At 39.2% G+C, this 26,200-nt stretch overlaps 1 protein-coding gene across 2 annotated transcripts in view; it reads left to right on the top strand.

The window, feature by feature from the left end:
* mast4 (microtubule associated serine/threonine kinase family member 4) overlaps window positions 1–26,200 on the top strand; it is a 104,571-nt gene that overhangs the window by 6,356 nt on the left and 72,015 nt on the right. For both annotated transcript variants that reach the window (XM_030064933.1, XM_030064932.1), the window contains exons 3-4: window positions 17,040–17,193; window positions 22,867–22,991. In XM_030064933.1, the coding sequence (XP_029920793.1) occupies window positions 17,040–17,193; window positions 22,867–22,991 (279 nt within the window). The remainder of the gene's footprint in view (window positions 1–17,039; window positions 17,194–22,866; window positions 22,992–26,200) is intronic.

Genomic DNA, 26,200 nt, shown 5'->3' with positions numbered 1-26,200 from the left:
TGCTTTGCATGTAATAGGGTTTTGATTTGCTCAGGTCTGTGTGTTTTCAGCTGCTTATGAAGGACTAATGCATAACTTTTATCAGTTGCTTTTGTCCCTCATCAGATTAGATTTGATGGTGAAGAGTTAGATTTAGGAAATATAGGTTAAATTCTGTAAAATTAGGTAGTCACAGGTAGTTAATATTAAATGAGGTAGTTAATATTAAATTTGAAAAGTTAACTAAAGTTGCTGAAGATGTACCAAAGGAATCAGATTTTGAACTGCAAGTCTACATTATCAAGAAATCTCAGATATATCCCATAGTGAGTGTTTTCCTTTTGGCTAGCAGCCATGCTACACCACTGATGGGAACATTTCATACAAACCAAAGTTAATAAGGTTATTACTGAGGCAATGACTGTTTGACGTCAAATAACTAATACTGTAATTTGGGAGGGACAGCATTTATTTATTAACATGAGCTACATTCATACCAGAATGATGAAAAAAGCTAGTTCACGGTGTTCTTAAAAGGCCTGAAAAGTCTTAAATTGCATTTTATAATGAATAGGCCTTGAATTGTCTTAAATGTGAATTTCTGAGGTCTTAATGTCAACATAAACATTTAATCTAATTCCATGTATCTTTGTCAAAATTAATTAATTAATTTTATTACGTTCTCCTGCATCAAAGTTGGCATATAGCACACTGTCTACCACTAAAACCAGTACTTGATACTAATTGGCTACATTTACCTGTTGGGAAAATGCCTATCCTGCATTAACCCTTTGCTCACTTCATACTGACATGTAATATTTACCTGTAGTGAGAAATCTAAGAAAATCTTTGTACATACCTGTCCCAGTTGGTACATGGAAGAAAATAATGGGTAGATTTATTACAGCAGCACCTGGGTACCCGACCTAAAGGAAACTGTTCTAAAACTGACTTCTGCACTAGGCCAAATGTGTCGTACCTACCATGATTAGTTTTAAAATTAACTTAAATTTTATTGAAATTTGTCTTCAAAGGTAGTAAAAGGCATGGACTTTAATTCTCTGACACCTGTAGACACCCTGTAGTTTGATGTGATGGCTCATTGATGTAGATGGATCAAATAGTGTGTCTACATTATGTATGTATGTATGTGTCTGAATGAGTGTCCTGGTGCATGTGCATATGATGATGCGTAGTTTTCTATTTTTATGATGTACAAATCATGTACAAATCTGCTTTTATTCAGTTAACTGTGAATGTGAAAGTTAATAAACCTAAACTATTGGTTTAAAAAATAACAATAATATTAAGTGTCCTGCTGACTGCATGACTGTGTGTATCCCATGCAGAAGTACCAGATCCAGACTATCACCAAAACCAAATCCAGTATTCTCAAGGCCTACATGTACAGTTCTTTACTTTTGAGATATCCTGCTGACAGACAGACAAAACATGACCTCCTTGGTGAAGGTAATAATACGTGGTTGAATCCATAACATCTACATAAATCTGTTAATCAGGCGAACAGGCAGAATGAAGCAAATCTCTGGATTCTGTCCAACATTAGATCATGTCAACACAGGAAACCAAATTCCCCTCGGAGATCATGCAAGCTTGCAAAAGATTTTATTTGTCAGTGGAAGAATAGACATTAAATGTGGTGCAACCCCTGGAGAATTTGGATCACACAGGGTTATTTGGTTTTGAGACTTGAACTCAAGTATGCTATTTTCTTCCTGAGTAAACATGAAGGTCCTCAGTGCAGAGAGCGAGGACAGAGAGAGATACGGCCCGGACTGGAATTGGGGGAGAGTTGAGGAAGACAGATGTTGGGAGACGAGGTTGGCCTGAGCACAGTTTGGTCTACTCCAGTTGACCCTGACAGAGAGAACGATGGAAATGTTCACTATCTCTAGGGTTCAGGGAGGTCAGTGCGCAAAGATGTACAAGGCATCCATCTTTCCTTGGGAACATCACACCATTACAGCTTTGCTTGTTTAGTATTCGAATATGGTGAATACTGTAGGCTACTTTTTAATTATGATATAACTAGATCTTAACACTTTCAAATTATTGTATTATAAAGGAAATCATGCTATGCAGTCACACCAACGTTGCTTATAAGATCAAGGACATCGATGTGTTCAATTGGGGATTTAAACTTGGCTGTGTCTTTTGAAGTTGTTTGAATGTTCTGGCTTATGTCAACAGTATGACACCGGGGTCAGCATGCCTCATCCCTCCTGTTATGTAACACTCTCCACAGCAGGGACAGTGCTGTCAACATGATGTTAGGACTCTCCCTCCACTGGGCCTGGTTGTTTAAACTGCAGTGCTCCAGCAGTCTGCTGGTCTCTCTTAGCTGGCAGAGGTGTTTATCAGACATGGTTCTGAAGAGGACTTACCCTTAATGCCATCTGCCAAACAACAGTGATAGTCATTTAATATATTAACCATTTCCTCAGATACAGGACGTTTACATTTTGTCATTAAATATATCTAATTCATAAATGTTACAGGTGTGTCAAGTAATATTCCATGTGAAGTATGAATTACCACAGCAATAAAATGTTCAGTTGAACGGACACATTTATTGTGGGCAAAGATCAGTATGTTGGCAATAAACATGCTGCAGCTTGAAAAAGTATGGTAGGGTATGATAAGGGAATGGTGGCACCTGGCAGCCAATCAGTCCTTTGTTGAAGAAATGGTTTGTCCTTTTGCTGTTAAAGCACAGCTAAGCCCTTCACAATTTGAACTGGTTTTTACTAGTTTCAAAAAGGGCAGAAATGGCCACAAAATTACTTTAAACAGATTGTAGTCCAGTGTTTACTTTATAATGTTAAACACTTGTTCTGCAACATGCTGTCACCAGAATAGCAAGCAGAGATTTTAGTCCTAAGCATCAGGTTGAATTTCATTTTTTTTTTTTTTTTTAAATTTACCTGTTAGCTCTAATGCTTTTTTTTTTTTTTTTTTTTTTTTTTTTTTTTTATGATTTTGTGGCTGTGTACTAATCAGTTTTTTCCTTGATAGACTAGGAGTGGCACAAGTCTTATAATTTAATAAAAAATTATTGCAGCACATAACATTCTTCACTTGAATGGATAGCTTAGGCTCTTTATATTACACAAACCATTCCATTGTAATACCCATAAGCTATAAAACACCAAACTGTCTTATTTCTAAGAGGTGTACATTTGATGACATAAGCTTGAAATATGGCCTGTTATATAAAGAATATGTGGTAATTTTACAACAGTATACCATTACATTGCTTTTCACCACTCTGATAGCTTGAGATCCACACTGAGGATCCAACATACAGTGCAAATTTAATTGGAAGAACACTTTTCAAATTATGTTTCAAATATTTATTGAAGAACACTGCGAAAATGTCTTCAGCATTTTTCCCACAACAATGTGATCTCAGGTCTAAATGTCCAGGAGATCCTCCAGGGAGTATTCCTCTATCCGCTTGTTTGCAGATGATGTGACCGCAGGATCCTCCGTTTGTCTCCAACTCACAACGTCCATCTCCTCCCAAACGAGCTCAGTCCTCTGAGGCACTGGCTTGGTGGCATCTCCAACATCAACATTTCTTCTCAAGTTATCGTACCATGTGCAAGCAGGGCCATCCAGAGTGAAATTTCGGGTTGTGTCACCCACTGACAAGGTAGCCATGTGGCTTGGAGGTGATCCTGGATATCGCTTAGATTTCTGAGGGGAGAAACATGTAGATTGTGGCTCAATCAGCAATTCATCTGGAAGGTCAAGGTCGCTAGAAAGCTCATCATGATACGTGGTTGAACATGAGCTAGAAGTGTCGGAAGGAGGTGAAGTTTTGAGGGTTGACTCTCTCTGCCATGGGTCATTCATCTCCTGCTTTACATTTTCCAGTTCCTCTTCTTTGATGACCCTGGGGATGCTGTTGTCATTTTGATTGCTGGGTGCTGCCTCTGCGTGATATACTGAGTTTGCGGCTGCATCCTCCTCAACTTTGATTTCCTCCACAAGTTTCCAGTTCTTCTGACTGAAGCGCTCTTCTCCTGGCCTCATGTTGGAGAACCTAGTCCTCTTGGTTTCTGGTTCACATTTTGGTGACCTGTTGATCTGATGTGCAGAGTTTGCTGTTCCCATTTCTTCAGCTCTCATATTTTCCATCACTTCGCTCAAGTCCTTGTCTTTTGGCTGCATGCTGAGCTGCTCGGTCTTGATGTATTCTGGTTCACATTTTGGTGACCTCGCAGATGGCATCGGTATTGACATACAGAGCAAATCAGAGGGAGCTGGGACGATGTAGCCAGAATACCTGATGCGTTCTCCCCTTTTCTTTGAGTAGACAGCAAAATTTTTTGTTGATTGAGGAAGCCCAGGATGTATGCGCAGGGTATCCCAGGTTGCTGGCATTTTACACAGTAAGTATTTTCCTGATGCAACATCTGTGAAATGATAGCACGAACAAAAAATAATGTTCAGATTTCAGGTGATGAGACATTGTGCAAATACAAGTAATTTGACAGGTTTCAGCTTGCCTTGTACTGGTGGTAGTTTTCTTTTCTGTCTTGTTTTCTGACTCATTATTGCTCAAGTACCGACTTACTGGCGGAGAGAGAAATGATCACTAATCAAAATCCTTTAAGTAAAAAAATAAGAAATAGGATAAGTCATGCAGTTTAGCACCACTGTGTGTTTTTGAAAATATACACAGCCAAAATGCAGCTTTTTAAATTGAAAGGTGACAGTGATGTCATGATGGCAGTTATGATTTAAAAATGTGACTGTGTGTTCTTTCTACAGCAAAACCAACTGACAGTATTTAGGAAATGGAGCTGTTCAATTAATCTATATGAACTTTGTTTTGGATGCTGAACCTCTATCGATTTGAGAAATCCACTGTTGGTCTAAATGCATGAAGCTTCCAAGTTGTCCAACAATATACAATAACAACAGTGTTAGTATAGTGCTTTTCTTGACAATTTTATAAAGTGATACTTACATGGGGAGGTGAAAATATTCCAAAAATCAACATGTAGGTGAAAAAATATCTTCTTAAATCATATAGTGCTGTTGCTGATTTCAGACTCAATTTATGTGGATTAATGTCTAGCATCAAATGGGTTTCCACATGCATTGCACCAGTGTTTCACACAGAATAACAGTGTAGCTGTGTAGCTACACTGTTGAAAATATCAGTTACAAAACTGAAGTAGAGATTTTCCTCTTTATTTGGCTATTGTAGCTCAAAATAGCCCTGTATCACTTGTTTTTTTTAAAAAAGTCAGTCCAGAAAAAAAGGTACTTTTTGGACTAAATTGTACTTGAATACACAGACTGTAGGGTGACCAGAGCGCTGGGACTGCATAAAATATAGGAGGTAATTTGGCATACCAGTCTTTTGGAAGTCATTTGCCTTCAGAGTTGGGAGTAAATTTAGGGTCACTTTTTATATATACCTTTTTTAATTTAAAAAAAAAAAAAAAAGTTCCTGGCCTATACTGTTCTTGTGTTGCTACGTTACAGCTACGCTGAAACTAAATTGCTGAACCGAAGTTCAGCAATTTAGGACTAATGTGGCAACTGTGAACATTGGAAGATGAGCCATTCATAAGACAGCACATAGAGATCATAGAGATTAAAAGAAGTCTTTGTAAGCTTTCTCTTCATCTGTTATTTCTGTAGCAATGCTTTTCTACTATACACGTTGAAGAGTTTGAAGAAATTTGATTATCATAGTATTGGTACTCTGACCTTTGGATTCATTGCGTCATAATGGATCGCTGAACACATTCCCACTCTTGTTTCCCTCCTGTTTTCCTGCCTGTTGTGTTGCCTGTGGCTTGGCCCACTGAACTTAAGTGTTTTGAATCAAAAGTTAGGAGCAAAATTATACCCTGTTGACTCAATTATGATTTTCTGCCCAAGAGACTTGACATGGATTTGTTATGGAACTTTCCCACATCTAGTGTTACAGCCCCCTGCTTGATAAGCTGGGTGTGTTTGCCTTATCTGTGAGAGGTAAGTCTCCTGATCATCATAACAGTTATTATTTTTATTGGTTATGTTCTCAGTTGTTTCAATATTTGCCTCAAACTTGGACTGGAGTCAAAAATATAGCCGTATAGGCACAGTTAAGAGGTGATGAGGATTCTTTCACTATTTGTGTATGATGCACTTATGGAGCCATTACAAAAAATGAAATAACTGATATTAATCTCAAAACAAGCCTACAGTTTAATCAATTTTTTTGTTTGTTTGTTTGTTTTTGATGTTATATATTTCCTTTTGTTTTGCCATTCCTTGATGTTTACTCACTTGTTTTTGGTTTTGTATTTTTCATTTTTCTGTCTTGTGTTTTTGTGTAATTTGATTAACTGTACCTTAATACTTTGTATCTGTAAAACTACATGTGATCTTGTTTTGAAATATGCTATATAACTTTTTAAAATTTGTTTTGAAGTTAGGTGTTTTTAAAAGTCCTGCCAAACGTGCTATGCTGAATGGCAGTATGGTGTCTTCTCTCATATTACCATTGCCATGATAGTCTGCAGCTATTCTGGGTGTGCAGAGGCAGCACCAGCAATAGATTACACAGCTCTCTCTCTCTCTCTCTCTCTCTCTCTCTCTCCATCTCCCTCTCTCTCTCTCTCTGTTTCTGTGTGCATGCTCTGTGTAGTGTGTTTTGCATGTTCGTATTGCTGTGTTTATGTTTCATGTGTGCACTTGCTTGTGAGGAGCAGTGTCCTTATGTACATGTATAAATATTCATTCAGGGATTGCCGGATGAAGAAACCCCTTAGCTAACCTTAACCTTTTGGGTTAAGGTTAGTTTAGATTTAGTGTTAGGTGTTTAGTGGTGACCGAATCAAAGTTAGCAGGACGACGTCCTCACAAATATAGTAATTGAAATGTGTGTGTCTGAGTGCAAGTGTGAGAGACTTGTCTGGTCTCAAAGGAGAAATGGGAATGTGATACAGAGTGCTGAGTTGCTGAAGGTGGCATGCAAGCGTTGCAGAAATCATGCCACTAATAAAGGCTGGGTTCTGCACTGTGATGGTTGTGTGTCCAGATTACTGTCCACAGAACCAAAAAAAAAATCTCAAATCAAAGATGTAAAGACAGAAAAATCTATTACACTGACTTATTACCCCCATCCCCTCCCCGCCCCCCCAATTGTCTCAGGCCTCTCATTTCTAGTTGTGCTCCCCAAAGATAGGCATATAAGATCAATGGCTTGACCAGTATTTAAGCGGTCACAGTTGAGCAATGGAGGAGCAAAGAAATCAAGGGGTTGTAGCTTATTTGAGCACAGACAAATACTGAATAATGTAATTGTTAGTGACTGTATACAGATTTGCATAGCACTGAGTCATAATAGAGTAAATAATGTGTTATTTAAAGTGTCATGTAGTGGAGTGACATGACACACGAGTGATACCCAGTGGATGATGATCAGATACGCCAGAACCAGCATATTTTGGTCCCAGTGTAGTTGATGAACAGTGTGGACAGTTGACGGAGGTTCAGCAGTGAGATCAGCAAGTTCAGCAAGCTGGAGGGAGTGTGTAGGTTGCTGCACTCAGTAAATCCTGATTGGCTGGTGAATGCTAAACACACTGGGTCATGTGTGTAGTAGATGGATAAGAGTCACTGACTGTGTCCCAATTCAAAGGCTGTACGCTACCTAGGTCGTATTTGTAGGCTGCTTACGTCACGGCGGCGCGACAAGTGCTGTCCCAATTCAATTTTACCGCGCAGGGTCCTGCAAATGCAGCCGACAGATGCAGCCTATTTCTGACTAATTTGCAGGATACACCTCCACGATGCTTCGCGGCCGACATCACAGCCTACTTCCCAGGGTACCTTTCGGTCCGGTTAAATTTCTGGATCAGTCACCATAGCTAGAATTACTAAGCCTGTTTTAGACCGTCTTAATGTTTATATCATGACGTTTTGATAAATTTTCATGCCTATAATTACCACCATCGATTGGGTTTAGCTGTTAACTGTATCCCAACAATGCCTGGAAATGCAAGTTTAGTTAGATGAGTTAGATAGGCATTTTGCATGATGTTTCCATAGCAACCATCAGCGCATCAGGTACGTTATAATGTAGCCATGTGTACAATTACTTTAATTGGGATTGTCTGTTGCAATTTGTGAGGTGTAACAATTATCTTAATTTTCTGCATCTTCACGAAGACAAAATAAAATAAATACATAAAACTACAGAATCAATGTTGTCCATCTTGAGAGCGTTGAAGCTGCTTATCGTTTTGTTTCATGCACAGGTGTTCACTGACACACCTCCGAAACATACTTCGGCATTTTACGCTGCAACACTCGAATGCGCTTCGGGAAGCCTCGATAATAATGACATAGGAATCCTCCGCAGGCTACACCGTCCCAATTCACTAAACTTTTAGTTCCGGTAAACTTGAAATCGGCACCTACGTCGGACGCTTCCTACGTGGGCACCGTGGGCTGCGACCTAGAAGTCATCTAGCCCTTCGATTGAGACAGACCCATTGAGTCAGAGCAGCCGTAGGGTCTCTGTGTGTCATGACCATGTAGTGTGTGTGAAGTCCAGGGAGTGACCGTGCCCACGCTGTCCAGTGCATGTGTATGGGGTAGTAACGTCTTGAGCTCCAGTGTGGAAAAAGTTCATAACACAGGCCAGTGCACAAAATGGTCATTTTGGCTCCCAGATCTACACAGTCCAAGTGACAGATGTGACAGATGTAACATCCACTGTGATAAACATGGCACAATTTCATGAGTAAGAAACTGAGTAAAGTAAGCAAGTGCTGTATAATATATCACATTTACATGTGAAACATGAGAGAGCCTATAAATTGAAGCAGAAATTAATGCAATTTTTTATTTCCTACCAGCACAAGCAACTTGGTGTATTTACTGCCTTTTATTAATTTTCATCCAAAGGAAACTTCATGAACAGTTATCTATCTATCTATCTATCTATCTATCTATCTATCTATCTATCTATCTATCTATCTATCTATCTATCTATCTGTCTATCTATCTATCTATCTGTCTATGTATAATAAAATAAATAAATGAAATAATTTTTTAGGATTATCTAAATACAGCACCTATATTGAAAAATAGAAAAGTATGTAGCAGCTCTTAGTAAGCTACTTTCAGTGATTCAAAAGAATACAGCATTTCTGGTAACGGACAAAAATACAACACCTTTGAAACATGCAGACCACTCTCTGGCTCTACTAACAGTTTGGCCATGGCTCGGTGGGGATGAATAAATGAATTGTGCTTACCTACAGTGACAGCAGTGTGTCCAATGCAAATTGTGGACAGCGAAATATGTTGGTATTTGCATTTTCGTAGTTACCTTTCTGTTGTGCAGTTATACATGTCTCACATGACTTACCATGTAAAAACAGCTTTACCAACACATACCTTTTCATAGCTGAGAGTGTATTAGTATCTATTGTAACACAGAACATCATGTGATGAAGATGAAGATGAATTCTTTACATGTACAGCCTACATTAACCAACTTTTCATTGTGTGGTGGCTATGACAATATTGTGCCAGTGTGTTGCAGTTGAACTAACGCAGGTGCCATGAATCAACACCTCAGATCTGAACCGCAAAACACAAGACCTGTGTACAGTGTAGCTGCCAAAAAGTAAATAACAACAGTAAAAGTAAATAATAAAGAGTTTTGTAGTATGTCAGAAATAGTACATCAACATTAAACCCTTCTAATATAAAAACTGGTTGGCTGCTCCAATGACTGTTCCTGCGTCAAATGGCCAGGAAAAGTATGACTTCTGAGGCTAATGGTGTGGCAGAGGAGCTTACATGCCGCATAACAGTGTATACAAACTGCATGATGTGATGTCAAGCTCTGTTTTACATTCCACCTCCAAATTTTCACATCTGCTTTTCAGCACAAAAAGTGCAGGGCATATTGCTCTTTTGTCTTTTACCTCTGCTTGTATCAAGACTTTTGCCTCTTGTGCAGCAGGGATGCATTGTGCAAACCAGAGTTATATCCACACTGCCTGAAGTGATTTATTCATGATGAATACTTCAGTGTGAATGGATGAAATTCAGGGTGGTCTGGTGTTTCTGATGCATGCTCTCTGTAATAGTGCTCAGTTGAGTCTTTTATTATAGAAACCGATGCAATTGTGTTATTTTGACATAACCTTGTTGTGTTTTCTATGTAATGAGAAGGTGCCATTTGATTAGTGCCAATCCATGTAAGACTTATTTGTGGATTGCAGTGAGGTGTGTTAGAGAAAAATTGGCAGGGAGAGAATAAATGAAGTATTCAACAAGACAGGGCAATGATGATGAGATAGGTGTGTTGCCTCTTGATGTATGTGGTCTACCTTTTTTGTTACAAATGTGTATTCACTGTGTCTTAGCAACCAACGGAAAAGCACTAATAACAATTAGTTCTCACATGTGAAAGGTTCCTTTCATCCATCTCAGTGAAATGATAAACAACACTTCCCCTCAAAATCTTCAAAGAGAATTAATATCCCAGAGAATGAATAGATGCTCTCATCTCCTTTACATTTTTTTCTCTCTTAAGTTTTGTAATGCAAAACATGCTAATAATTGAAATGTATAGTGCAATTTAAAGCCATAATCAACCTTGAACCATGAGTAGAAACCATGTTAACTGTAAGTTAACATTACTTGAACTTAATGCCATTATTAAGTGCCATTTAGTCCCATAGTTTTAAAGACTTTAGTGTCTTTCTTTGCAGCAGCTAGTAATGAGGTTTTCTCAGACATGTCACTGAAACTGATGTCTTACATGCTTACTTTCTGTGTGCAGAATATGCTTTAGTAGCCTTGAAGTTTATGCTAACTTACTTAATTCACTCCCATTCACTTTCACTTTCCCATGTTTGTTTAAAGCTTGGGGAATTTTGTTCTGGTGTTGGGACTGTTGTTGGCCATTCAGTTTCATTTTGTGTAGACTGGTTATTAATGTAAAAATATATAATTCTCCAAAGTTTCATCAATTTTGACCCTGCAAATGTGTCTGAGATACAGAGCATAAAGCTTCGGAACCTGTTTTCCTGCTGGCAGTATTTAGTGGTTCAGTCTCGTTTATATTCATAATACCAGGGACCTAGACTCAAAATTGATCATTCGCCCAAGTGTCATACAAAACGGGCTTGTAGAGGTTGAGAAATGTGACACATGTGAAATGTGAGACAAATGGACAGAGACTGGCCCATTTTCCGATCTTTAATCATTGGGGACAAAAATTTAAAAAACTGTACTGTGAACTTTGAAAGCTACGACATACAGGTAATTTCAATGGGTGAATGCTTGCTTGCCATGTGTGTTTACTAAAAATTACAAAATATTTTCCATCTTCGAGCTTTCTTTTTTTTGGTTATTGGATAGTGACAGTGGAGAGAGACAGGAATGATAGAGGAGAGAGTTATTACTGTAAATGTCATTGCATTCACTGCTGTTATCTTAAAGTAAAATAAAAATTGTGTAAAAATACATTTTGAAATACCCTAGAAGTAAAGCCACAGTTTTCAAAATAACAAGATTCAGTCTCAGTACTATAAAAATGTACTCAAATTCAGTCAAGAATGATTGAAGCTGTTTATTTTCCATTGTCTTGCCTCTGTATCACACCATCATCTTAATGTAATTCTATTGCTCATACAGTCCATACTGTGGTTAAGGTATCCTCATCTTTGACTCGGTAAACACAGTTGTGCAGTTCACCTACAGTCATCACTTGTCCTGTTGATGAAAGGACCGCTGTACTCTTTGCTTTGACAACAAAGGATTGTTGGTACTGTCCACTCTGTATGAAGCAGAGGGTGGAAAAGAGGATGAAAGGAAAGGAGGGGCAGGTCACATTTGGTCTTGCATACAGGATTTCAGTGTGGTTCTCTGGTACAGAGACAAAGGAATGGTAGGTGAAAGGGCATTGGCAGCACTGCCAAAACTGTAACAAGCGTCTGCTGCCCATCAACTAGTAGAGCAGGTATGGAAACTAAATTACTGTTGGCTTATTTCAGTTGTTCCAGTGCAATCAAATAGGTATTAAAAGTGCTAATACCCACACCCCACCCCCTTCAAAAAAAGGAAAAATGCAGATAACTGGAGTGGCAGAGATTTGTCTAAATATTTTTTTAGTAATAACGCTCATTGTCAGGTTGTCTAAAACTCAAACAGGCCATTGATGGGCAAGATGCGTTGAACACCCTGCTGTATTGTAGCAGCCTTTCCCAGTTTTCACAGGCTCAACTTGCCATCATGGTGCATTGATTGAGTCATGGCGTGAAGGCGAAACTTAGGAAGGATTTCAGGACTTCAGGACTGTTTGCTAAGCCTGTTTTTTGTCTTGTAAAAGTGCCCACTTACTCATTGCATCAGACATGAGAAGTGGGCAGATTACAAAGTCCTCCTGATTGAATTTACACATAAGCATCCATGAGCTGGTATGGAATCAAATGAAAATACAGTTTTTTTGAGATCCCTCAGCTTGTTTTTTAGCCACTATGTAAGTGAGGTGCTTTTACATGTTGGTTTGGAGTATCTTTTCTTTATGGCCATTACACACCAAGCTTATCCACACTGTTGGCACTACTTGGACTCCTGTCGGTCGCTTTTTGGCTGATTGAGTATGTTGAATCGGCGGCGGAGACGGTCAGTGAGAAAGATCGCTCTGATTGGCTGTTCAGCTTAGTAAATCAGTGCACGAGAATAGAAATGGAATTATTTTTTGCCTCTGCCTCTTCCTTTCTTCTACAACAAAAGACCAAGGGCAGACAGTGCCAGTGTCATTTGTCACTTCTTATCAGACATATTCTCAATTAGGAGTAGCTATATTATGAAACCGTCTGTTTTGTGTGAGAGTAGTGAAATAGTGAAAATGGTATGCAGATGCTGCTTTGTTTACAGCATTCCTGAGTCTTTCGCCTTTGCTCCTTGAATGATGAATACAGACTACCATCTCCTGCTGGTATGGACAGGTATTTCCTCTCCCTCCTTTGTTTGATTTCAAGGCCAGGAGTTAGTTTAGTAACATATTAGCATGACGTGGCTTTGTTTAGTGTAGAGCTGAGGTGGCTTTATTTGCCATGACACTAAGTGTTAGCTAACTTTCGCTAGCGTTTACGCTGCAGTGTTGGCAAGCTACCACTGCTATTGTTACTGTGTTGATACTGTGATGTGGTAGGTGATTGAAGTCCAATTCTGTTTATCATTTGCTGACAGAACAGTAAACAAGAAGTCAAATAAATGGAGATACTTTCAGTGGAGACGATGTGTGTGTGTGTGTGTGTGTGTGTGTGTGTGTGTGTGTGTGTGTGTGTGTGTGTGTGTGCGTGTGTGCGTGTGCGTGTGCGTGTGCCAAGTGAAAGTAGATGTCATGCCAAAACGGTTGTGAACCCCTTAACTAGACTTTGACCTAGTGCGAAGTATGTTCAGCTGATTACCCTACTTCCTTTTTCGAGTTGACACCCCTTATAACATATCTGCTGACAGTTAATGGTGTGATCTACATGTAATTGCATCATTATTTTATTGTGTTGTTGTCACTAGTTTATAATGAATGTAGCAGTGTAGAGGTACCACACCATCCACAGAGACAGGAAAAATGACAAATGGGGAAGGGAACCTGAGCTGCATTTAGTAATAGCTTACTTTCTAGTTCCACAGTCACACAGAACCCCTTTAAACTGTCTAATTGTATAGTGCAACATGCCTCAAGGCTACACATCTTTGCATGCTGCATGGTATTCAGATAAGATATGAAACGGTTTGGAGCCAGATGCTTCTGGTTGCCTGGATGATGAGTGTGTTTATCATTGATTTGTTCTTACTGCATAGCCTATCCTTAAGCTGCTTATGGAGTTATTGCTTAGTTGTCATCTGTTCCTTATAAATTACATAATCTTTTGTCTCTCTCTAATATCATAGTGATTAATCTGAATGGATTTGCCCAAAAACACCCAAGCTTAGAATAAGCTCAAAATCCTGCTGCTTTTCACTGGAGTAGAAATATAAGAGGAAACCGGTGCTAACAGTAAAGAGATAGCAGTCTGTTCCCTAGCAAGTCGCTGTACATCATGGTTTATGTTTATGTCATTGTAGTCCACAGAATACCATAAAATAAAAAGTTACTGTTAACTAACAGGGATTACTTTGTCCTACAGTTGCACTTTTGGGTATATAGAACTGGACATGGTTACTGATCAAGGCAGACCCAAATGAGTTTGTTTTCATATTCAGGCCTTTTTTGGAAAAAAAAACTTTTCTTCTTGTTTGCAACATGGCTTCCTTAGAATAATTTACAAGACAAATGTGCATTCAAACATTTTTGCTATCACAGATCTTCATCTCTGTCTAAACAGTGTTTATTGCCCAAATATTAGGCTAGGTGGTGAGGTCAGGCCATGAGCCCTGCAGACAATGTGCATTATCACTCTATTTGTTGTTATTAATCTAAGGCCTTGTCCAGACTGCAGGCAAATTGGATGTTTCTCAAATCAGATCTTTAAGTCAGACTGTCTGCACTGTTATTTGCACGTGATCAGATTGGATTTGTGTCTCCAGACATCACCCTATTCGCATGGGTTGCTATGGTAAAGAAGTAGGCGTCAGTAACTACATACTCTGGTAATATGTCTTTCCAACGCAGAAGCAGGAGTAATGCATAGAAGCCCTCGTCCAAAGGCAAAACAATTTGTTTAGGCGGCATCGACTATACAGTTCTGCTCAACCACTCTGATGCACTTCAGTCACTGTGGATTTGACATTGTTGTTTTGTGTGTCACATTGCAAATGATGTGACAGACAGTTTGAAATCCTGTTTGAGTGTCCAGAGTGTCCGGACTGAGACCCATCTGTAGAAATCCGATTTGAATCTGGATACAGTCTGAATAAGTCAAAAAACAGATTGGGGCTGGCAGTCTGAACAAGGCCTTACTGTACACAAGAATCGGTTTTCAAAGAAGACGCAATTGCCTTTTGACAATGACTTCATTGTAATTGTTGCATGAAGCCTGTTATAGGAAGTGGTGCTACTTTTCATTTCACTATCCTTGGCTTATGATCAACAACAAAAGAATCACTTCATGAATAAGCTGTCCGTAATGCAGCAAGATGGTTCTTTAGTTTACTATAGTCTTTAAAACATTTTGTAACTTTGTGTCTTTTACATAATTAGGAGTTATAATTAACATGATCAGGTAGAGATTACATAATGCCTACACAATTCAGAATGTTGCACATACCAAATGGACCCACATATAAAGACATTTAGATCATTCTGAGGGGGATCTTCCGGTTGTGGCCCAGAATTTCTTTCCCATTCTGCATGAAGACATCTTGTCCTGCTTCAGCTCATTTACAAAACTCTATTTCAGGCTGGGTCACTCTGCCCCAACAACATCTAGAATAGATGTGCACAGATGGAACATTTTTTTCTCTCTCTCATCCCTTCTCCCTTGCTCTCCCTCTACCTTTTCACTGTATAACAAAAACAAATGTTCTCATTTGTGTTGCATAAACAGTGAGCATTGATACCTCAGGATATAGAACTGATATCTTTGTTCAGACTTGTTTGTGGAAAAAATACATATAGCTACGCCTAGAAGCTTATTGTACTCTGACATTGTTAATAGAATCAGTTTTGTGGTCTGCAAAAATTATGCAAGGCATCATAAAATCTGCTTTCAAAGACAGAAAACCATATTGTTGTGACATTATAGCAGAAGTAGTGTGTTCTGTGTAGTTTAACCTATGCTAATAAAAATTTGATTTAAAAGTACATCAATCTTTTCTGGCTAAACTGGACAATGGGACTGTGACATAGTGTCCGATTGCCACTAATTAAGTAACTGGAGAGTGGAGATATGACTTTATTATTGCTATTATGAATATCATATCCCTAATGTGAGAAGAGTATTAGCTGTGCAGGACAGCTTTGTGCTGTGGGTGCCAAAAGTCAGTTGACGTGTTGGCAGGAAATGATGGCTCACCCATATGAGGAAGACTGACTTCCTCATAGTAGGCGGGCAACCAAACCTACAGAGGCTGCATCCTCTGCAGGTTAAGCACAAGGTCACCTGCCCCCTTCTGTGGTCATAACCTCTATCTGAAGTAGGGGTGAAACAATAAATTGATAATGCAGTATGTCACGATACTTCGCTTATCTGAGATGTTAACACTACACTTGCCAAGAGCCAAGTATCAATATTTCAACTTTATTTGCATAGATAGCACATTTTAGTTCCTGACAGGCGTATTTGTTCCCTGTTTTAACTGGAACTGTTGTGTCATATTCATGTTGCAGTCAGCATGCATATTAAAATATTTAAAAACATGATTCATTGACTGCTTATTGGAAAATTATTTTCATTTCCATTTATTCTTATTCATTTATAGATTATGTAATATATCATAGCTGATTATCTTAGAGTATTCTGCAGAATTGTCTATCATGACACCATTGTCATCATGGGTAAAATGTTGCAATAGTATCATATTGCCAGTCATCCAGTGAATTTCAGCCTTAATCTGCAGTACGGCATAGAGGCTGATGTGGGCTCTGACCTCTCCAATGTGTCCAAGTCCCCTTGGGGATGTCAGAGAATTTGTGGAATACAAATATATACAGTCTGAGTGTTTGCAGTCTATTTAAAGCTCAAGATGGCTGGCATTTCATGGCTTTTGGATGGCATGTATATTTCATACATTGATGCAGACTCAATATTTGGCAAGATCAAGCAGGTGAAACGATGCAGTGCAGCAGTAACTTGATCTTGCCAGATAGTGAGCCTGTGCTGATGGACTATATGAAAACTGTGTTATAACCTGTTTACAATTCTTTATGAATGATTTGATGAAGTGTTTACAACCTAATTAAAACCTAATTATAAAACGTTCATAAATCTACCATACATTAAGAGTACCGTAAGGGTAGTTGTATTGTGAAATGGTACCATTGAGGGCTACAAAAATCCACCAGTTAAATTTCATCCTTTCACCAGTACTACTTTCTCCGTCTTTCCCTTTAGCTGGACAATATCCTATACCCTCCCTCCATACCCATCAGGAAATCGAGCAACCCGGAGCTGACTCATGGCTTGTCCTCTGTTCTGAAGTTTAAGCGACAACTCAGTGAAGATGGAAAGCACATCAGAAGAAAGAGCCTAGGGGGTGCCCTCACAGGTAAGTCCCAGGACTCAGATGGGGTAGATGTTAAATGCATGACCGTCCACATTTCAAGAGGTTGACACATTTGGTGAAGTCTATACTAAGTCTGGCACAGTAACTGCATCAGCTGCATGGCACTGTATTTGCAGGCTCACTGTGAGTTACCACCATAGTAACTAGCAACAGCTTTTTTGTTACAGTAGTGTTGTTGCTTTTTCCCTTATTGTGGTTAAATGTTATTTACAAATTTTATTTACAATCACAGTAGCTTATCCTGTATAATAATGAGATATGTCAGCGTGTTTCAAGGGGACCTGTATGTATGTACCTGTCATGGCTTTGGCAGTGTGTTCAGGATATGGGAATATGGGAAGTAGTATCTGAACCACATATGATTGATTGACAGCATGAAGATATCAGAATCTCTATTGGCTCAAAACAAACTGGGAGTAGCTGGCTAAAATGTACGCTTATGTTTTTGCACACATGGTCCAAGTGGTTCCCTGCTGTAGTTTTGAACTTTTAGTGATGTAGCACAGTTATTTATTATTTTTATTGGTTATTTTGTGGACCACCTGGCCATATGTCATGGACCTCTGTTGGTCCATGATACATGGCCAGAACTCCACTTTGAGAGGCGCTGACTTATTTGTGATTCATGAAATAGAATCAGGGTATTTATTTCATCTGTTTTAGGCAACTGACAGTCTAGGAGAAAATAAAAAATGTGAAACATTTCTTCTGTCTTCTTGTTAAGTCTATACATAGAAATATACACAGCAGAAAGAAACATCTAGACAAAAGTAATATATTTAAGTCCATTAAGATAACCTCCCCCCTGTTTTTTTCCAAAAACTAACGCACAAAGGGAGACTAGTGACATGAAGCTCTGCCAGTAAAACAGGCCACAGGTCACACTTTTTGACTTCTTGCTCACTAAAAAAAAAAGTGCTCTCTCTGTCTCTCTCACTCTACTTGCAGTTTCTCCTTTTCAGTTGGAAGTGTATAGGTTTTGGACTGAATTGATGGACAAAAGGCTGCTGGATGTTTTTTCGTTCAGCTTCATCAGTCTTCAGCCTCAGCCCAATCTCAACTGCTCCACAACCCTCTCTTGCGTGCCTTAAGATAGTGCTGGTCTGTTGATCATCATTATGTAGAAGAAAGTCAAATGTGACTTACTGTATGAGATTTCTTTTTGTATTATATTTTTTCATTGCTGGGTAATGGGGTTGGGCTACATGAGAGGGTGGAAATATGGGATATATTGTAGCTAATTCTTGGATATGGCTAATATTTTCCCCTTGGACCTGTCTGGACAATTAAGCATGCACAGCTCCCCTGCAGTGACTTTAGCCAAGTTGGCTCCAGTACAAAAATTTGGGAGGACTTCTGGGCTTTGGTCTCTGTCGTGGGACTTGAAGAACTGTTTGTTTTCCCTTGTGAGGTATATGTATGCATGTGGACTGGAGGACTTTAAACCTCACTGATAAAAATGTTGACCTTCCCACCATCAAGCAAACTGTTTTTTCATAATCTGTAGCTTTGAAAATATGCATTACCTCTGAGAATCTTTAGTAATCTAGTAAAACAAGAAATGTGTGCTGTCTTTCTCGAATGATTAGATGTGATTGGCTGAACACTGAGACTGGACAGAGAGTGGGTTCCTAGCTTTTCCTAAATCCAAAACATAACTTACTTTGATGCTATGATTAAACCGATTCGTACATTTCCACAACACAGCTAGCTCAGTGCCTGCAGCCACACATTTTGAAAGTCTATTAAATAGTTTAAACATGTATTAACTGTGAAGGTAGAAAAATACTGCTTTTTAAACCATTACATAAAGATAGGCTGTAATATTCAAACATCAAACGCAATGTTTGCAGATTATAGAATCAGAGACAGATATTTTGAAGTCAAAACATGTCACTTAATTTGAATCTGAATCCCAGTACAACTTCCATGACTGTGAAACAGTCTAATCTTTACTTAGGCATAAAATACTAATGGTACCTGCTAACACAGTTGAAAAAACAGCTGTGTGTCTGTCCTCCTGAGGAATGAAAAGTTAGTTTACCCTCTTTGATGGGATGACAGTGTGACAGGATACAAAGAGGTGACTATTTTCAGAAAAAATCTGGATAAATGTGTGGGAAACATGATGAATGCAGATGCTTCCAAACAGGTGTATAGCAGATACAGTTGAGCAATAGACATCCTGTCATGCTCTGTGGCTTGTATAAACATGCTGAGCAGGCCCAGTTGACCTCGATTTTGGATGAGGAAAAATAGAAGAGCAACTCTTCCTCAGGTGACTGAGAATGTCGGCGCAGGACATGATTAGACTGTCAGCAAGAACTGTCCGTGCACAGCTACGTAGAGAGGGATATTACAGTAGGGTTGCAGCGCAAAAAAAAAACATTACACTGTTACAGGCACATTTTAGAGTTCAGAGGTGTAGAAACCATAGGCCCTGGTCAACAGAGATGTGGGAAAACATGATGTGGTCAGATGAGTCATCCTTCACCATATTCTGGACATCAAGCCAGCGAGTGCATGTGTGGCATGTTCACCAAGAGAAAGCTACAGGCCTGAATGCCTGACCCCTACAGTGAGGGGGTCCACAGGCTCTGTTCTGCTGTGGGGGCATTTTCCTGCCATGGTTTGGGTCTGCATGCCCCCTCAGAGGGAAGTCTCACTGCAAATCAGTACAAAATTACTCTGAATGATCACCTTTATCCTATGATGAGACATTTCTGTCCTGATGGGAGTGATCTCTTCCAGTATGATAATGCCCTTCATCCAATGAGGGAGTATCTTTTGTAAGATTGGTGTTCCATCCCTCTAGTACACTTCCAGGGACTTATCGAATCTATGCCAAGGAGTGCTAAAGCCATTAGGGCGTCTCGTGCTGACCCAACACCTTCTTAAGATATATGATGTTGTTTTTTCTTTCATAATTTTCCAACTGCAAATTGGGATAACCCGAAAAACAAGCCATGGTTACCCTTGAGTCTGTGCGTGATATGATGAGGTCACTGAGATAATTACCTAGAATGACAACTCTGTATGAAATTAACTATAAAAGTGACACTGTGTCATATTTCATGTTATAATTCAGTGAAGGGATGTGTGCTTTGAGCAGCATATGCACCATGCTGAGTATGGAGTGGGTAGAGCCACACCCTGTTAACCTTTGTAAATACCTGGCCTTCAACAATTAAAAGCATTATCGTCCTCTCATTTCTTAATATATCCCCCTATAAAGCTGTTGCAGTCCTTATATAGAGATTTCCTTTTTGCTAGGATGTGATGGACTGTAGGGAGGAAAATATTTGCCGGTGAGGAAGGAAGGACCACAGTTTTCCCCCCTCATCCTGTTTGTTCTCCCCTCAGTTCTCTTGGTTCTGTGAGGTTCAGGATGCAACTGCAGGCCTATACTGCACTCAGCCCTATGGTTTTATGTGGGCAGACAAAAAGAAAATTTATATTGTTTATGTTCAGGTTTTTTCTTGTATTTCACAGGATCTCATTGTATTTCTAGGACAAACATGTCAACTAAAGTTAAGAGAGGAATGTCAATAGAACTCATGAAGAAGCCAAAATGAACCACAGAATATGCAAAAGTGTTGCCATGCAATGTGATAAATTCAGGTTCCGTTTTCCCCCAAATTTATAACAATCACACGTGATATATGGCCCTCACACACTGCTGGATTTTGGTCAGTGTGCACACTGCAGGCTGAGCTGGGAGCAAGCCACAGGTTGCCATGGTAACAGCTGAGTGCACTAGCAGGAGCAGCAGTAAAGTTGAAGAGCAGAGAAGACAGGAGAGGCGCCCACAGCGATGCTGACTGCTGGGCAGTGATGGTTTGGACTTAACCTGAGCCCACTCCTCGCTGGTGGGATGCAGTGTGGCAGCACAGTGCTGATAGTTTGTTTATTTTTGTTGATGTAGGCTGTTGTTGCGTCCTTAAAACAAATGTCCATCTTCCTTTTGCAAACTTTTACTAAGAACTCTGTTCAGCACCAAGGTCATTTCAGTGTCAGACTTGGTGAGGAGCATAGATCTTTCTTATCCTATATTTTGAAGAAAAATGTGTAATATTTCAAATGTATATCAAAAATGCTTCCCAATAAACAAAACTAAAAGTCTAATCAAAAAGGTGTTTGTTTATAAGGCCAGAGAGAGGTCACGTCATGCGATAGTTTTTATTAGTGTAAAATGTTATAGACTAAATATAATTTGAGTGATTTCAAATAATATTCATCATGACACTGTCTTAAGTTTGTTTGTGAGAATTTGATGTGAGTCAACGGGTCCCTCTTTCCAGCTAGATCAGATCAGATAATTATTAATTGTAAATAATTACAAAATAAGTTTACTTTTAGCATAGTAGTCTAGGCCTATATGTTGTTCTGGATATTTTAAACACTGTTTAACAAGTGCACATTTATGAATTTATATTTGGTCTGCTCATTTTAAATGGGCTCTAAAATCAAGGAGTATGTGACACGGTGGAAGGCTGGCTTAGGCAGCGTTGCCTGAACCATGTGATTTATTTTATTTATAAAAATGTGTTGAACACCTGTGACATTTTTAGATGTATTCATGTTTTCGTATTTTTCTCTCATGATTCCTTTTCCACTGGTTGCTGACAGAAAATCCCAAAGCTTGCACGGCTGTCTCCCCCTATCCTCCACCAACTCTTCCCTGCAGAGCTATAGTTATTTTATGCCAACCAAATGGGGCAAAGAACTTATCTGTGCACATTGCCCTCATTGTTTCTGACCCCAGCTTGGACAGTTTGTCCTGACGAACCTGTTGCTTAGCAGCCAGTTACCTCCATGACTTTTTCATCACTGTCAGATTTTTGTCAATGCATGGACAATGCCAAGACTGTTAATCCTTCTCTCTCTGTCTCCTGTTGGGTTTCCTTCAACAGGAAATGGAAATATATACACTTGGAGAAGAGAGTAGCACTTGTTTTTTCAGTTCATCAAGCACCAGGGGTACAATAAGTCTGCTAATATAGACATCTGTACGCCTAATCTTATGCTTTAGTCTCTGTTTTGCTTTGAGGGTTCCATGTGTACATTCACAGATATAACAACGTGAAACATGGGTTGGGGCAAAGTGGATGGCTAGAAGTAGTACTTGAACACTTGCTGCCCTCTAGCTACCAACACTGAGAGCTGAATGAAGGCCACTGCCTTCTGCCATTTTACACTTAATGTTCTCAATAGCAGAAAACCTTTCGGGTGCCATGTAATTTCCTTCATCAGAGCTTGAAGTGTGTTGGGGCTGTCTATGATCTCTTAATAGGCTTACTTTTACTCTGACCTAGTTTAACCCTTTGCAGTCCTGCCCGTCCACACAGAGTTGACCTCAGGGGCTTCAGCTCTGTACATCTGAGGAGAGTAAACAGCTAGGATTATGTTACCATATTGAGAGCTGTTTTGGTGTTAAGTCAGTTGACCTCGACTCTATTCCCATTCACTGCTTTTGGTGTAGGTCAGGGCTTAGTGGAGAGTGGGGCTGCTGTTTTTTTTCTTAATGACATACTTTGATGCATAGTGCACAGCAAAACAGGCTGACAAATACATGTGTTTTGGTCAGTATTTTTCATATCAACTGAACTTTCCACTGCTGACCGCATAACCATAGCAAGTTTTGTTGCTCTGCAGGAAAATACCTTCTGCTCAACACCAACACACACCAGGCAGCGCAGCCGTCATCTGAGATCTCTAACCTGGTCCGTGTGTGTTCCCAGAACCTTGGGAAGTCAGACCCCTCCCTCACCTCCAGCCTGGTAAGTAATTCCTGAGCCATGACCCCACCAGTAATATCCTACATCCTGATCCAGTTAGAATACATATTCCCATTACCTCATCCTCTGAACTTGCTGATGGACTGAGGCGGAGCACAGTTTGGTCCAAACAAAGCCTGCTCTAGGTGGTTTTCACTCATCCAGTTATATTAGATTTTAATGACAAGGGATTGCACTTGGATTGCAGAGGAGGCTCGTGCACTAGTACAATGTAAACAGCTTTTCCTTTCTTCATGATTAATATCTAGTGCACAATGATGATGTGGAGTTGAGCTATACAATGGTGAACATCAGGGATGGTGATGTATGTTAGCCAACTTGTGAAGCTGAGGGCAAATTTCCACATCTGCTGACAATAAAGATTTTTCTACTATTCTACTATTCCATCTACTTCAAGTTTTCCTGAAGTAGATGGCTTCAGTTGTTGATGGTTGTCATAGTTTGCCAGATACTAGAGCCATTCATTTTCTGGTTTTTGGAAGTAGTGGATTATAGAATCTGGGTTATTAGAATAACATTAAGCACACAGATTTTGCAAATCCACAATGAATGATCTAATAAAAAATAAGTACAAATAATAACAATAATAATAAATAAATAAATAAATAAAAAATCAGTCGCATTTAAAAAAAAAATCAAGGATGGTATTATTGGTTGGGATTTTTCTTTAGGTCTATTGGTACCCATTGAGCTAACCTTGAAGATGTTTTGTTTTCCAGATAGTAAAAGTAATGGCATTTTGATCTAAAAAAAAAAAAATTAAGAATTAAGAATACAAGCATTTGGGGAATGTTTTTTGGCATTTATTGTTAAATTGTCAGACTCTGCAAACAGGACCTCAGTGTTTTTCATGGTACTCAAAGATGATTTACATAATTTAAAATGATAAAAAGCAACAAATTAAAAACACATAACACAGCGCTAATTACACATGAATTTACATTGCTAACGAGGGTAATTTACTGTAAAATATGCTTAAAATATAGAAAAACCCATAAGTGGTAAAAGCAAAACTAAAATATTTCTAAACTAGTAATAAAACAGGTTTTTGTTAAATTGAAATAGATTTTTGGGGCCTGAAGAAATCCTTTGTTTGGAAAGAATGAAGTCATTATTGACTGCTGCCCTACAGCACTGACCTTCAGATCTGTGCAGCTGTGTCCTCTCAGACAGTGTTGATGATGGTTGTCTAAATCTAGTTAGATGCTATCAGAAGCACAAACTAATCAAACTCTTTTAAGGCTTCAGTCACTCATGAGTCGTGTGTGTGTGTGTGTTTGTGTGTGTGTTGCTGTCTGAGGGGGCTGACCTTAAAGAAGCAGCTGTAACCTGACCTCGTTGTGTCTGACAAATGTTTAATCCTGTTTAGACTAATACCATAATATTGCTACATGACGCTAATGATTTATTTTGAGATGAAAATTTCAGACTACCCAATATAGCATTAAAGATCTTTGAGATAACATGGTAATGCCCACTGGCATACTGTAAAAATGGAGTCACTCTTTGCATTCAAAACCAAGATGTTAACAAAGAATATTTAACTCCTTAGTCATTTCCCTACACTGGAGGGCGCTAGTGCATTTCACTCTGTATAGGGAGATGGGGTGTATATTTCAGCTTGTGAATATCCTCTGACCTGCACTCTACAGGAGAATGAATACATGATATACTGTAAAACTCTGCTTTTAAAAGTTTTCTGCTGGCGAACATCCACTAGGACATCAGGGTGCAGGATTAGCCTCACAGTAGCACCCGTAATGCTGGCGAGGATTTAGTGTTTTGCTCGAGGACACTTAAGCTGGGTGGATGGTTGCTGATACAGGGGCTGGAACATGAGTTGAAGGGCGGCCTAGTCATTATGACACCTGCTGCCCAATTTCTACCTCTGTCTAGGAATGAATCAACTTGTGTGGAGAAACCTCAATTCTCTCAGTTCAGAGCACAGATTTTGTCATGCACAGACCTACAAACACAAATCAAAAACAGATTCCCTCACAAAGACTCTTGGGATTCAGAAGTCATATTAAATGCAGTGTATATTTCATTGGAAAGTGATGTTATGATTCTTTGAGCCCTGAATGAATAAAAAGCTAGAGGAAAGGACCCCTATACTGTCATCTTGGGTGAGGCTGTTATCATGGGAAGGGGCTCAAGACTTCCACATGTTATTTGATTCTTGTCAGACTCGGCAAACAGGATCTCAGACCCTTAATTGAAATTGATTGCCAAGGCCACGGTAAATGGAGCACAAATGCAATGCCATTTTATCAAACTGAAATGGCTGTAGCGCCACAATGAAACGTCTTTCATGCTGTAGGTTTATCTGTCTTGAATTTTGTATAAAATTACATGTTTGTATTTATGTGCCATTGTCTTTGATTGTGGATTTTGGTCTCTTGTCTACCAGCCCTTCATATCAGTCCACAGCACAATGGATGTTACTGTAATGCCTCTTCTTATCACTCTCTTTGCATGGCCCTGTGACTGCATGCTTAGCACCATGAGAAAAATCCAATGCCGGTGACCACTGCTTGTCATGTCCCATGTGGACATGAGTTGAATTTCTGATGCGTTGCCATATCGTAATGCTATCCTTTGGAGTAGACTGCATTGTGTTGAAACCTCAGGGGTGCATCTACAGTCGTTGCATTATCCTGCCTTTAGAATTGGCTTAGAAGAGATGGTGAATCATTTGACCTTGGGAAAAGGACTGAAACACGTGTCTTTCTACCCACTAAATAGAAAGTGCCGTATCTTTCCTCAGTGTAGATATTTAAATCCTCAGTTTGAAAACTGTAGTCACTGGGAATCTTTTTTTTCTGCTATAGGGGCACATGTTGTAGATATTATTTCCCCTATAAAGACAGATAGTTAAAAACATCTGCATTCTACTAGCCAAAACTATACGAGCCACTACAAAAAATGCAGTAATTATGTCAGTTAGTTATACAGACATAACTTTATGGTACTTACCATAATGATAATTCTGTTTCTTTGCTGGAGAAATTCAGTCTCTGACCTTATTGACTGAATGAATGGAAAGCTTCCAGAATACAGACTGTGTTCCTGAATTTAGGGTGTGGAGCATAAAATTATGTTATTTATATTAATTTATTTACTTGTTTTTTCATCTCACCTTGACCTTGACTACCCAGTTCAGCTGCCTCAAGCAAAAAGAGGTATGTCTA

This window comes from Myripristis murdjan, chromosome 12 (assembly GCF_902150065.1).
Source record: "Myripristis murdjan chromosome 12, fMyrMur1.1, whole genome shotgun sequence".
In the NCBI taxonomy this organism is placed as follows: Eukaryota; Metazoa; Chordata; class Actinopteri; order Holocentriformes; family Holocentridae; genus Myripristis; species Myripristis murdjan.
This window is presented reverse-complemented; position numbering and strand designations above follow the sequence as displayed.